The sequence below is a fragment of the Rhodnius prolixus genome, unplaced genomic scaffold (assembly GCF_049639745.1).
Source record: "Rhodnius prolixus isolate KJV_2025 unplaced genomic scaffold, Rpr scaffold_11, whole genome shotgun sequence".
NCBI classification, from domain to species: domain Eukaryota; kingdom Metazoa; phylum Arthropoda; class Insecta; order Hemiptera; family Reduviidae; genus Rhodnius; species Rhodnius prolixus.
In genome coordinates this window covers 2,975,827-2,990,422 of record NW_027411625.1, presented here as the reverse complement: position 1 = coordinate 2,990,422, position 14,596 = coordinate 2,975,827, and the positions used below count along the sequence as shown (strand labels likewise).

Below are 14,596 nucleotides of genomic sequence, written 5' to 3'. Positions count from 1 at the left end.
ACCAAATTTTGAATGTAAAAAAAAAAAAAATAGGTTGACCAGAAGTACAATCGATATTACTGTTTAGGAAAGGATTAGCTCAGTGGTCAGTGTATACTGGATTTGAACTTGCGAGATCCTAGGTTCGAATTCAGCTGCTAGCCCTTATCTTCCTTGTGGCTTCTTACATCTTCCTTTCCATAGATGGGCAGTGTTGTCAGTAACAAAGAACACTGTCCGGAGGTCGGTAGGGCACTTAAAAAAGCTATGGGCGCCAATGACCTCAAATGTTGACGCTAAAGATTATCACTAAAGATATTATAAATATTTATCTGTGGTATACTGTATAAAACAAGTAAAAAGCCTTAAATTTCTTTTATAGGCTTGGTAATTGGTAGTTCTGTTTGGTGAATGATTAAGGAGGTAATGATAAGGTTATAAGGCAATACTGACGTGTCCTGGCAATGGAAGGGTGTTTTTACGTGATCAATCCTTGTTTGATAAGTATATGTGACACTTATTTTTAAGTGTTAAAAACATTTATTCTTGTTTGAATGACTTATATTTTTCTAATTTGTTCATAAATGGATATCTTGTTTTAATACAGCCGTAGATTTTTCTTTTTCTTGTACAAGTGTTTCTTTAAATTGATGTTTTTACGATAAGTGAATTATTAGTATGACTACTTACGAAGAATTTATTCAGCAAAGTGAAGAGAGAGATGGCATACGATTTACTTGGAATGTATGGCCATCGAGTAGATTGGAAGCTACACGTCTTGTAGTGCCAGTCGGTTGTCTGTACCAACCACTGAAAGAACGCTATGGTGAGTTTAAGCAATTATTTTTAAACAAAGGGTACAAATTGTGTTGATTGATTATAATAGCATTGTTATAATTGTATATTTGGCCCATAAAACATACATATTTGCTTTGGACCGTTGAGTTTTTTCAGTCTAGTTTTTTTGAATCAATCCAGATAAATAAGGTATCAAATGTATTATATCAGTAAGTATTAGCGTTTTTTCCTTTATTTGAACATAACACAAAAAGTAATGAGTTTGTAAAAACGTCAGCTTGTTTCCAAATGATCTCTAAATCCGTCCAATAGGGATAGGTTAATTACTTTCTTTATACTGGAATCTGTTAAATTACTACATCATTTAATGGAGATTGGGAGAATAATTAATTCAATCTGGGTAAAGGGACTCTCAAAACATTTAGAAAGGAAGGAACAGATCACAAGGCAGGCGCAATTAGTTTCATGAGTATTCATTGCTATATATACATTATGATAAGTCAAGATTGTTTGCTATAAGGACTGGTATGATGCATGCAAGCAGTAATATCATGTTCCTAAGAATGATAATTTTATTTGTCGGCTTAGTAGGTACATCAGCAGGGAATTATGTAGTACAATTTGATTTAATCTGATTATTCTCCAAGGAAGGGATTGGCTATGCGGTTAGCGTATTGGATTCCCACGCGAAGGTTCTGGGTTCGAATCCAGCTGCTGGCCCTTAGATTTTCTCTTCCTGGGAAGTGATGGACAGTGTTGTCCATGCCGGATGCTGGCAGTGCACTGAAAAAGGCTCCAGGCGCCAATAACCTCACCATAAAACAAAAACCATTGTACAAATTGTTTAAAATTAATAAGGTTAAAGATAGGTGTTGATAGTAAGAGTACTAACATTAAATTTAAACAAATGAATAAAATGGCTTACTTGCATTGTACAAGAAGCCAGAAAAAAAAAACTCGTTCGAGATTGAACAATATTATGCATAACGTAACCTCTAGTTCGTGATTTTCGCATGCTTTTTTTTGTATTTTTTTATGAAGTATCGATCGCCGGCCCACAAAATTTTATTATAAATTGTTGTTTTTTTGGAGATACTCCGGTTCTGGCTAAAAAAAAGTCTGAAGGGAGGTTTATGAGGTAATATAAGTTTCCCTCTCCCAAGCCCTTCCACGTTGAAGAGCACAGCTTTACCTCCTCTTCCTGACAAAACCTCTACAGCCACCTGTAAACGCTTATAACGCTGGCTGACTCACTCTTTGTTTTCTAACAAAAATTGAGTGAATCTAAATTCTATTTCGTAAACTTTTTTACGCAATAGAAGGTACAGCAAAGCTTCCACTTCGAGAACTATTTTGCTGAAAGCGATGTCTTGCACAAGCAATTATTTTCATGTGCTTCATCTTGCGAACATCATAACCACGCAGAATTGGTTCGTTCGTACGAAAAACAACTCGACGGCAGAATAATTACAGAGAAGTTGTACGCATCTTTTACATAGTACTATCATAGTACTTTAGAGGGATGAGTAGAGCGTTCCAAAGCGCCAGAAAAACCTTTCTAGGAAAATTTATTCAAACTAAAGCAGTAGTTATTGAATCAGGGAGTTAGTTAAATTGATACTGTCTAAAACTTAAATGTTCAAAGCGATTAAATTATTATGATTGAATGTATTTAACGTACCGCTAGTTAATTTATTTTATTTTTTATTCCCAGATTTACCACCTATTCTTTATGATCCTGTCCAGTGTACAAGGAATACTTGCCGAGCCATATTAAATCCAATGTGCCAAGTGGATTATAGAGCGAAATTATGGGTTTGCAACTTTTGTTTTCAGCGAAATCCTGTAAGTAATTCAAAAATTGTTAAAATGAAGTGAAAGTTATTTATGGCTTAGGGAAGAGGACTAACTTCTAACTTAACCTTCTGCAAAAGTTTTCAGCCTTTAGAAAGAAATAGTTTTGAACATGGAATACATCCCAACTTTACGAACTATCTAGAAGTAAAATGCTTGTTTTGTTAGATGATTTTCTTTAGAATGCAGTGGTAATAATTCTTTATACTTCACATTTCTCTCTGCCTAGGAGATATAATGTGTGGAAATATTCGGGTTCTCCAGAAAAATATTGGAGTGTCTCTGTTCTAAAACATTCCTTTAGAACAGGGTATGTTTCCTTGTGTGGCTCTCTAGTGGCCAATCATTTACAGCATTGCTGTAAAAGAGTTCAGGTTGTATTTAAGGATACTTCTTTCCCAATATGTAGATCTCTTTTTTATCTTGAGTAATCCTAAATCTGTCTTAATAGTTCAAATAGCACCTCAATAAGCTCACTTCTGAGTTTCCAAAGTTTCTAAATGTCGCTTAGTTGGTTTAACGCCTAGTTCTGTTGCCAAGATCTTGCGTGATTAGAACGCCTAATAGGGGACTTAGAGAATGCTCCAGTCAGTAGAACTATTTATATTGTTTGGGCTCTGGTTCATTTTCTGCCAGTTTTTCTTTTTGCAAAGAAATTCTTTTTCATTGAACTTCATCGTCTGTCTTTTTACTACCAGGCCACGAATTCTCTGCGAACCCACGACTTGAAGATAGATTGGGTCACATTACTAGGTGCGCTGAGAAGGGTTCAGGGCTTATAAAAAGTTCATTGGAACTAATCCGGACCTCTACACCAAACGGTAGAAGAGGGCCGGACTAAGTAAGTAAGGAACTAACCCGGGTCAGTTTGTCCACTTCTCATTTCTAATTGCCCAACTTTATATATAATAAAGTCAGCCATGACACATCACTCATTACTTTGTTGCAGTTTCCACCTCAGTATGCTGCAATATCGGAACAGCACCAGCCGGCCGAATTGGTACCATCTTTTTCAACCATAGAATACATAATTACAGTAAGTATAGGTCATTCATAAAATATTGATTTTTAACTTCTACTTACATCCCTTTAGCATTCTTAAGCAATTTGGAGAAGTAAAGATAAAATTCTAAAAACTTCTGCTATCTATTAGCGCTTTTTTTTATCAACCCCAATCAAACTTATACTTATAGTAAATCAAGCGAAATGTTATCGGACAACATTCTTCAAGTACAAAGTATTCAATCGCTCCAATTAATATTTAGCTTACACCGATTTTGTAGAATTGGTAACCTGGTCTTTACAAAGTTTTGACTGGCTAGAGAAATGTATGAACTCTGTCGGCCTGCGTATAACTTTTTCTAAAACGGAAGTCCTTGTTAGCATCACGACATAACAGAAAATACATATAGAGCCATTATAGAAATTTAAGAGGGAGCATCCTTGAGCCTTGTGTGTTATTAATCTCGTATTGTGATTTTTGCCACAGAAATCCTTTACATACTGATCTTTATGTGGTGTTTATTTTAAATTTTGTATAAAGTAAGAAGTGTAAAATTTGTGATAATTTGGTGTAACCTAATAAAAGCAATGCAGTAACTAGAATAACTTAGCAGTAAATGTAAATAAAAAGACGAGATCATCAAGAAACCTCAAGTAATTTTTTTAATAGTGTATTTTATTTCTCTTATTATTTTACTTTATTTTTTTAATTTTTCAGCGAGCTCAGCTACTGCCGCCATTGTTCCTTTTTGTGGTTGATATTTGTGTTGACGAAGAAGAACTGGCAGCTCTTAAAGATTCTCTGCAGACTTCTTTATCATTGCTTCCTCAGAATTCTCTTGTTGGACTCATCACTTTTGGGAGAATGATTCAGGCAAGTTTTTTCGCTATTATGTGTAAATTGATTTTAGCTTTTAAATTTTCCATATTTTCTTTCTGGGCCATTAGTGCCTTCCATTTGTTCCAACATTAATTTTTATTTTATTTTAATTGTTTATTATAGCATTAAAAATTTTGCAGGTTCATGAATTAGGGTGCGATGGTTGTTCAAGATCATTTGTATTCCGTGGAACAAAAGATCTAACGGCTAAACAGGTGCAGGATATGCTTGGGATTGGAAAAATAGGATCCCAGCAGCCTAATGTGAAGAATTCTTCTCTACAGCAAGCTCTACCGGCGAATAGGTATTTATAAAAATTTGATAATTCATTCAAGATGGAGTGGGAGACTCGTAGAGATTCGTTCAAGATTTAAAATTAACGTCTTTAAAGAAATAATTTACTTATACAGGTTTATTCAGCCTATTCAGAGTTGTGATATGAGTCTGACAGATCTGTTAGGAGAAATACAACGAGATCCATGGCCAGTTAGTCAAGGGAAGAGACCGCTCAGGTCTACTGGGGCAGCTTTAGCGATTGCAGTAGGATTATTGGAGGTAAGATATAGTTCAAGTTTAGGTAAAATGGTAGTCCCAGTCCATAAACAAAACCAGACTCATCAGAGGCAACTCTTTCTTGCACTTCGTGATCTGTGAACGGACTCTTGCGATAATGTCAGTCACTCTCTAATTATAAAAATTATTTAGACTCTCCAGTGAGTTTTGAATTCTTTAAAGTCAGATTGTTGGGTATCAAGCTTCTCAGGAGGGCGTTAAAACTTTATTTTCCGAGACATCTGGCGACGTCATTGGATTGAATAAGAGTAGTAATTTCTACCATTTTGCTCATTGAAGAAAAATATTGCGAACATGACATTTTTCGAAGCTCGAACTTAGTGTTCGTTGTGGACCCCTAATGTCATCTCGAATAGTGAGATCTGTCATCTGGAAGAATGTATGGAATGGATTTTAGAGGTTATCTTTTTTATGTAAAATATCAGGCTGTATAATGTCGAAGTTACTATAAAGAATTAATTCATTATTAAGTTTAAAGGAAATAGTTGATCGTAAAGCGATTTACAGAATAAACTACTGAGTTTTTGTATTTTCTTTTTTTTTTTTTTGGAAAACAGCTCTTCTCTAAACTTGAAATACAGATCTAACACTATTTTAATTTGAAATATTTTCCTGGAAATGTAAATGTTCCTCTTTTAGAGCGTTTGTATAATTTGTTTAGGTTATGAAAATGTGTAAATTAGAATTGTGATATTGTCGGTAATTGAAAGTGGTTGAGTGTCTCACACCAAATATTTTGTGTGTCGTACCTAGGTGCATAATTATTTGATACTATCTGAAGGTAATTAATTTCATAGAATCTTGGTGTTCATTTTCTAGTGTTCATATCCAAATACTGGTGCCCGTATCATGTTGTTTGTTGGCGGACCTTGCTCCCAAGGACCCGGATTAGTTGTCAATGACGACCTGAGAGAGCCCATCAGATCACATCATGACATACAGAAAGATAATGCACGTTATATGAAAAAAGCTATCAAACATTATGAAGGACTGGCTTTGCGTGCTGCAGCAAATGGCCATGCGATTGATATTTATTCGTGTGCACTGGATCAGACTGGATTGCACGAGATGAAGCAGTGTTGTAATTCAACTGGGTTAGTTGGGTCACCTTTTCATTAATTATTTTAAGCTATATTTTTCAATTGTCTGTTCCTCTTTATTAATTAACTCTCTTTCTCAAACTGTACATGTACGACTATCACTTTTTTGTGTCGGTAGGTTCCTCCTATCTCTCGCCCTTTCTTCAATTAGAACGAGCAGAGATTGTTATTAACTAGAGGATTGCCTTGAACGAAAGTCGTGTTTACGCAAAAATATTTTATTAAATGATTTTTTTTTCTAGGGGTCACATGGTGATGGGTGATTCATTTAGTTCCTCATTGTTTAAGCAAACCTTTCAGCGGGTTATGTGTAGAGATCAGAAAAATGAATTTAAAATGGCTTTCAACGGTGTACTAGAAGTAAAAACTTCACGGGAACTAAAAGGTAAAGTTGGGCTGTGGGTAACGTGTTTGACAGGTTGTGTGATTTATTTTTTATTAAACTTTAAACAATTTTATTCTCATTTCTTATTTTTACAGTAATGGGAGCAATTGGCCCATGTATATCACTGAATGCAAAGAGTCCGTGTGTAAGTGACACAGATATTGGCCTTGGTGGAACCTCACAATGGAAATTCTGCGCACTAAGCCCTAGTACAACGTGTGCTTTCTTCTTTGAAGTAGTTAACCAACATACAGCGCCAATACCTCAAGGAGGTCGAGGATGTGTACAATTCATAACACAGTATCAACATGCGAGTGGTCATCGTAGGATTAGAGTAACAACTGTTGCTCGCAAGTAAATATTTTTGCTCATTTAAAATACATCTTTCTTATTTTTTGGCATCTACTTAGTACTCTGACGAAAGTAAAGCAGGATACGTTGGTTGAATTTCCCCCATCCTGCTGGCTTTTGGTCTTTAAAAACTTTATCTTGTCTTCAATTTTGACTAGTGACTCTGATGAAATATGGGGTGTGGTACGCGAGGAGCAGTAATTATTATTACTCGGTCCGTCACCAACTGGCTCCTAGAAAAGAAAACGATCACTTAATAAAACATTCTAGAGTAAAAACTTGCACAACTTTCTCTTTTTGTAATCCTTGATTTAATTCCCCTGAGACCTGCTAAAATAAATTTTTACTTTGGCAAGGAGAAAGGTAGGAACCAAATGAAAGTGAGGGACGTGCAGGTACCATTTGAGTTTGTGAAGTAATTGATAAAGGGAGGAGAAAAATAAATAATGTAGCTTGAAATTTTGAAGAAAAGAAAGAATAAAAAGTAACCCAGTTGAATTGCAACACTGCTTTTACTTATGCAGTCAGACTGATGCTTACGAATAAATAGCAAACATGATCATTTGCTGAAGCTCACAAAGAAAGTCCTTCACAATGTGTTATTTATTTATTCATTCAACGGGTAAACGTTCGACAAGGAAATTAGATGAACGACTTAGGCACATTTTTCTTAACTTTTTCGTTGAGTTTAAATTTCAAATAGGTGCTTAAATATTGATTTTCTTGAAAGAAGACATTTATTAATTATAAGTTACGCGTTTGTCACGTTATAGCTGTACTAAGGTTGCAGTACATATAGAGCAGAGGTGTCCAATAACTGGAAAAAAGTCAAGTGCCTGAATGTAAGGGCCGAAATTCTTTAATTATCAGATGGTGGACCTCTCTCTTGAAAATTAAATAATTTCTACCAAAACTAATAATCAACTTGATGTATTGCTGTTTATTGTAATCATTGGTAGCGTTGATGTATGCGTGTTTATCGTGGAATTATATAAAATCTGAATCTTCAAGAAGAACTCTTTTTTAAATCTTTTTGAAAGTTATGGATTCTGCATTAAAAAAATTACATTAAAGTCTAAGTACATGATAGGCCGTTCCGCATGATATGGACACCTATTCAGTGTTAAAAACAGCAGGTGACTCGGATCAGATTCAGGAGATTATAGGCGATCGTTTCATCGTGTTGGGTAAGCTTCAATACCACTTTAAAGTAGCTGTAAAATCCTTTGGAAAGTGCTTGCTCTTCTGAAAGGAACGGGTCTTAAAACAGTAGTGTAAGCTCTCATTCAGCCTCGAACATAGGACTTGAGTTTTTTTTTTATATTGACTGTGTAAGATTAGAGAATGACTTTGGAGGAGGCCAGTCTTTGTCCATGCAAAGATTATCGGTGCTAAGGCGTTTGGGTAATATCAATACCTCCCGTAAATAAGGTGTTCCGTTTTATTTATCTGCACTTCAGTGCCTTTAAACAAAATGATATTGTTGTAATATATCTGTAAATAAACTATTTTCCAGTTGGGCCGATGCAACAACTAACCTTCATCATGTAAGTGCTGGGTTCGATCAAGAAGCTGGTGCTGTATTGATGGCCCGTATGGTAGTATATCGTGCTGAATCCGACGACGGCCCAGATGTGATGCGTTGGGCTGATCGAATGTTAATTAGATTATGTCAGAAATTTGGTGAATACTCTAAAGATGATCCAAATAGTTTCAGACTGCCAGAAAATTTTTCATTATATCCGCAATTTATGTATCATCTAAGAAGATCGCAGTTTTTACAAGTTTTCAACAATAGTCCTGATGAAACTTCATACTATAGGTATGTTGACATATTCAATAAAGTTTAGCTAACATTTTATTTAACTTCCCTAATTAGTCTTGGTCAGAAAAAAGATGGAGATTATCTTCAGACCTCAACCACGTTTTAATAAACACATCATTCTCTGAGAGAATCTAATTATATTTGGTTACTGTTTCACCGAAAATATTTTGAGTTCCTTGATTATATGTCTAATGGCAGATAACTTAAGTTCAAAACTAACTAATTTTGATTTTATTGATACTTCCAATGAATGCTAAGGTTCAGGATATTTTTATTCACTCTAGAGTTGCCAGTTTCGGTCATAATTGTTTTTATTTATTTATTTATTTCTTTTTGCCGAGCTTTCGACCTAGGGACTTGGTCATCTCCAGGGCTGTTGCAACATATTTTATACATTGAACAGATAACAGTATACATAGATATAAAAAGTCGTTTACATAAATTATTTATCTTATACTTATTAACAATTATAATTTGTTTTACATTGTTAAAATCAAAGGTTGGTGTGTCTTCTGCCCTCACTGTTAGATACTGAGTGTGATCAGTTTTAAGATGTTCTTGTATGAGAGAGGTCAATGTTGTCAGTTGTCAAATCATAAATTATATTTTAAGCGCACTGAAAGTAGTAGCACTTTTATTGGAAACATTTCCCAAAGAAAATTTACTTCGGGGGAACGTTGATCGGGAAATTGCAATCTGCAGAAAAAGTGCTACATCAGTTCAAATCGATCACTTAGTGTAATATTAAAAGGCCTTAAAAGTATATTTTTAATTCCAATTTTGAAGAAATTGCTTACCCAGAAGTGTGATTACGGATTCATCTTCTGATTTTTTATTAATTTTTTTGAAAATGACTTCATCAATTTGTGTGTAATTTTTGTTAATTTTATTTGTAATTTTTGTTTTTGTTATTTATTTTACATATTAAAGAACCATTTCTATGTGTTAATTTTTCCTGATAAATAGATATTAGAGGGGACAATAATGAATGAGGTTTAGGTTTCGAATTTCCTTACAGTTTTCAGCTGCGCTGTGCCAGGCATTATGCTCAGGCCTTTACTAAGTTCAATTACAGTTCCCTTCCTTAATTTTGTTGTTGCTAACACCAACTAAACCTCTTCAGGAAGTCATGTGAGTATTTAAGACGCGTGAGAATCTAGTGATTATGTTTTATTTTCAGGCACATTCTTATGCGTGAAGATCTCTCACAGAGCTTGATCATGATCCAGCCAATTCTGTACAGCTATAGCTTTAATGGCCCAGAGCCAGTATTACTAGATACCTCAAGTATACAACCAGATCGTATTCTTTTAATGGACACATTTTTCCAAATTTTAATATTCCATGGGGAGGTACGTACTTCTCTTTTTATTATTTTGTTGTTAAATATATAAATTAATGTATTATTGTTATTATTGTTGCGAAGACGATTGCGCAGTGGCGTTCTCAAGGTTATCAAGATATGCCAGAATATGAAAATTTTAAACAATTATTACAAGCACCCGTAGATGACGCCAAAGAAATTCTACACGCTAGATTTCCAATGCCTCGTTACATAGACACAGAGCAAGGAGGTTCTCAGGTAAAAGAATTTACTAGAATTTTTGATGTAGAATTACAAACTAATTTAAATACTTGAAACTTTAGGAATTTTATTTTTAACGAGGCTTGAATTTAAATCAATCTTCCTTCGATATCAAGTTTATATATATATATATATATACAGAATGTTATAGTAAAATACATAGCTCGTAAATGTAAATAAGTTTAAGCCATGTTAGGCGAGACTTGCTTGCCTGAGGATTGTCCAAATCCCATTACTTAATGAGGATTTTCAAGGAAGTACGAACATAAAGCATTTTTTAAAGTACCTTTTCAGAACAATGTACATTTCTTAGTTGTATAATAATTAATACACGATTAAGAAATAATAACAAAAAAAAAACTAATTCAGAATAAACTTCTGAATGTCTTGGACTTTAATGAAAAGCAAAATAAATCTTCACCAGCTTTTCTTTAACTTGAGGTTCTAGCAAGACTTATATAGACTAATCATTTCTTATTATATTATTGAAAAATTTGTTTGGGGGAGTTGTGGAAGATCTGAGAGTTCGGTTTGTTTGATAAACGCAAAGTTCAAAGCGGGAAAGATTAACTTCATTGACAGAAGGTGTGGCACTGTAGTTAAACTTGTAAATTTTAACCCACCACCTCCTACTTGTATGCAGTATACCCTTTAAATATTTAGTTTTAAGTACATTATTTGTAAATGACAATGCTTTCACACTAGATTTTTTATTAATATGTATGAATACATTAAAGTTAAGGGGCCATTAAAGTTAGTCTAGCATTCAAGAGCGTGGCTTTGTGGGTGGGAGATCCCCAGTTCGAATCCCGCGTATTTTATGTGTTAGAAAAAATTGTTAATAGTGTAGTATGAGCTTCCGTCCCCGTCCACGACACTAAATTGGTAGTTAGACGTTAAGCCCCGCCTAAAAAAAAAAATAGGAGATTACTTTACTGTATATTAAAGTTATGTTCATATTTTTGATCTGATTTTAAATGTATATGAATGTATATATTAAAGTTATGTTCATATTTTTGATCTGATTTTAAATGTATATGAATGTATGAACTAAGTGTATTTATAATTAATGTTGTCTTTCAGGCAAGATTTCTACTGTCAAAAGTAAATCCTTCACAAACCCACAACAACATGTACGCATATGGTGGGGTAAGTGCAGTATCAGTTTAATTTTTAATTTCATAATAAATTTATTTTGAAAATCCCTGAAACCAAAAGGATCAAGAAACGCCTACCTTGGTGAAATTCTTGTTATACAATTCGCCACACTTATTACTTAGTATACGAACTATGTACACATTAACGTCATTCGTTTCTCGGAGTTCTAAGGAAAGTTTTCAGAATGTCTTGCCTTCAAGTAGTGAATTGACGTAATGAACGTATTGTATTGAAGCCAACTACCATTTAGTACACAAATTTAACGTTTGAGAGAAAATATGCATGTTGGAACTTGTTGGTGGATTAAAGAAGTCGGTTGTGTGTATTGTCCTAGATTTTACATTTTACATTAAATATATTATATAATCGACATTTCTTTTTTTATACAGGAATCTGGAGCCCCTGTGCTTACTGATGACGTATCTTTACAAGTATTTATGGATCATCTTAAGAAATTAGCCGTATCTTCGACCGCTTGAAGGTTCTAAATAACCATCTCTTACATTATCGAAGCAGTTATAAATATGGGTATTTTAATAAATATCCATCAAAATTCTGCTCTGAAAGTGAAAGATGTGGCTTAAAAGACGATACATATAATAATACATCTTTATTAGATACTGTTCTTCTTTATAAGTTCTTCTGTGGCAATAGATTATATTTTGTAGTACATTCTCCAATCATTGGGTTTATTCCAAATGCCAAAATCCCTGTGTATAAAGCTAATTTAACTTATGTTTAAATTTTAACCTGCAACAAAATAAGTTGCGCATCATTCATTTGAAAATAAGGTTGGCATAAATATGTTGAATTGTTTTCCTACCCGTAAAAGCCTTCTTTATACTCCCCCACTTCTAAGTTTAAGTTTACAACAATTACTTACAAAGGAGGATTCAAAAACATTTGTGTTAAGACAGATAAAGTCAGCGATAATATCCAGCATTGCAGACCTAACCACACTTTCTTTTGGTAACAAAAAAAAAGAAAAAAAAAAACCTCTTCTAGTTTGCAAGAACAGTTTGTATTTACTTTTTTTATCATAACTTTTTTGCCTAGACATTTTGGACCATCCATCTCCATTCTAAAGTTTTTTAATCAATTAGAATTACAAAGGAGAGGTGCCACTAAAAGGTAGCTTTTTAGATGAATCAATTAGTCACTTTATTTTTTTTCGCACAATGATTTAGAAACATTATTTTACTTCTTACAGTACTTATAATTTTACCGTTATAATCTACAAACTCAAGATATTTAAATGAGTAATAAATGCTTGTAAATAATATGTTGCCTAGTTCTTATCATTTACTTTTATATCTTTAAAACACAATCTCATTCTTAATGTCTAAAAAAAGTTTAAATAAAAGCTGTTGTTATTGCATCTATAAATATTTAACCATTTTGTCTGTACGCATTTTGTTCACTACTTTATTATTTTTTATTGTTAATCAAATTTAATTTGATACAAACGGTTTTTGGTAATAAAATTTATTGACCCCCAAAGAAAGCTTTTTTTTCTAGAAAAGACCTTCTTGCTCAAAAAAATTGATATGTTCTGGACTGAAGGTCCTGAATCATTTTTGTTTTTGTTTTTAACAATCTTTAAGTAAAAACAAACTGTCTTTTTAAGTAAAAACCTGTGAAAAAAGGTATGAAATTCTATATACATTAATTACGTCCACAATTTTTATTTTTCAAATCCCTGTAAAACTTTAAAAAACTAATTTTTGGTAATGAATAAATGTGAAAATAAATAGAATAGTATATGTTCTCTTTTAAATGAGGTTTATTAAAGGATAATAGATGATTATAATGATTAATTGTGGTTTTTATTTGCTGCTGAGATCTTAAGACTCGAAAATAACGGTGAATGTCGAGAATTGACCCTAAAAAAAAAAAATTTTTTTTCAATGGTGGTTGTCTTTCACTAAGGAAATAAGGGTAATGGTCGGCTTTTCGCCCTCGTCGATAAGGATACATTGGAAACCTTATTAATCTTCTTTTCTCTTAAGGGAGAAAATTGCTCCCTTTAAAATGCCCGTTATTAGAAGATAAAGTGGTTAAAAAAAAGAAAGTTATCCCATTAATTTATCGATATCCATATAAAATTTTGTTTAATGCGATCATTTAGCCCTTAATCACTGTTGTTTTTTTTCAACAACTTTTAAATCAGCTCTGAACCTTGATTTGGGAAATACGGATTATTTTTTCCCTGCATTAATATTCATGAAAACCTACTTTACTCAAGTTATTGCTCAAAAAGCCTCCATTCTATCACCTTGTGTGCTGCCAATGGCTGACCTCAGACCTCGACCATCCATTTCCTTCTCTAACCATCCTTACTCTGCTGCCCCTCACTCTTATCCTTTTTTCCTGCTTCTAAAAAAGCATGTCAACACCATCTTGGTCTTCTAGTGTACTATCTGCTACTTCTTTATTGTTGAACTCTTTGTCTTTAATTTCCACACTTCGTTACACATGTACAACCTACTTTTCCTCATGATCTTCCCTACATCCTTACTCTGCTGCCCCTCACTCTTTTCTTTTTTTTCCTGCTTCTAAAAAAGCAAAAATGTCAACACCATCTTGGTCTTCTAGTGTACTATCTGCTACTTCTTTATTGTTAAACTGTTCTCTTTAATTTCCACACTTCTTTACGCATGTACAACCTACTTTTCCACATTTCTTCTCCAGAACCCACTGTCCCATACTTTTGCCTTGTTTCCTGGAGGGCCGTCAAGTTCGCGTAGAAGTGGTTACTTTCAAACATGTATAATTTTTACTGTTACATGGAAAAAGACTAAAACTCCAATTCCCTTATTTTCCTTATTTCCTAGCTTCCGTATTATAAACTATATGCTTTATCAAAACAGATCTTTAGATCTTTAACAAGAGTAACTCCTCCCATATTTCGTTAATAAAAGAAGTTTTCAGTGATAGTAAGTAAAAATGTAAAAAAAATTGTTTTATTTTAAATTTTAAAACATGTAAATATGCAGAACTTATACGCATTAGTTCAATAAAAATTATATTTCTTTTTGATTAAATTATCTTTTCTGGATCATTTTTTAATTGGCGTTAAACTTTTTTCTTTTGACAATATTTACAA

At 33.4% G+C, this 14,596-nt stretch overlaps 1 protein-coding gene across 1 annotated transcript; it reads left to right on the top strand.

Moving 5' to 3' along the window:
• Nucleotides 1–407: 407 nt before the first annotated feature.
• Sec23 (transport protein Sec23) lies at nt 408–13,987 on the top strand. Its single transcript, XM_074138408.1, has 14 exons — nt 408–805; nt 2,492–2,622; nt 3,581–3,667; nt 4,352–4,507; nt 4,654–4,817; nt 4,924–5,068; nt 5,906–6,180; nt 6,429–6,571; nt 6,667–6,925; nt 8,439–8,744; nt 9,928–10,099; nt 10,174–10,329; nt 11,416–11,481; nt 11,880–13,987. Exons 1-14 carry the CDS (start codon nt 658–660, stop codon nt 11,967–11,969), a joined length of 2,298 nt encoding a protein of 765 aa, XP_073994509.1. The 5' UTR covers nt 408–657; the 3' UTR covers nt 11,970–13,987.
• Nucleotides 13,988–14,596: the final 609 nt, after the last annotated feature.

Coding starts and splice junctions, on each gene's coding strand:
- Sec23 (XM_074138408.1), top strand. CDS start 658: ATGACTACTTACGAAGAATTTATTCAGCAAAGTGAAGAGAGAGATGGC. Junction 10,100..10,173: donor TTTTAATATTCCATGGGGAG/GTACGTACTTCT, acceptor ATTGTTGCGAAG/ACGATTGCGCAGTGGCGTTC. Junction 10,330..11,415: donor CAGAGCAAGGAGGTTCTCAG/GTAAAAGAATTT, acceptor GTTGTCTTTCAG/GCAAGATTTCTACTGTCAAA.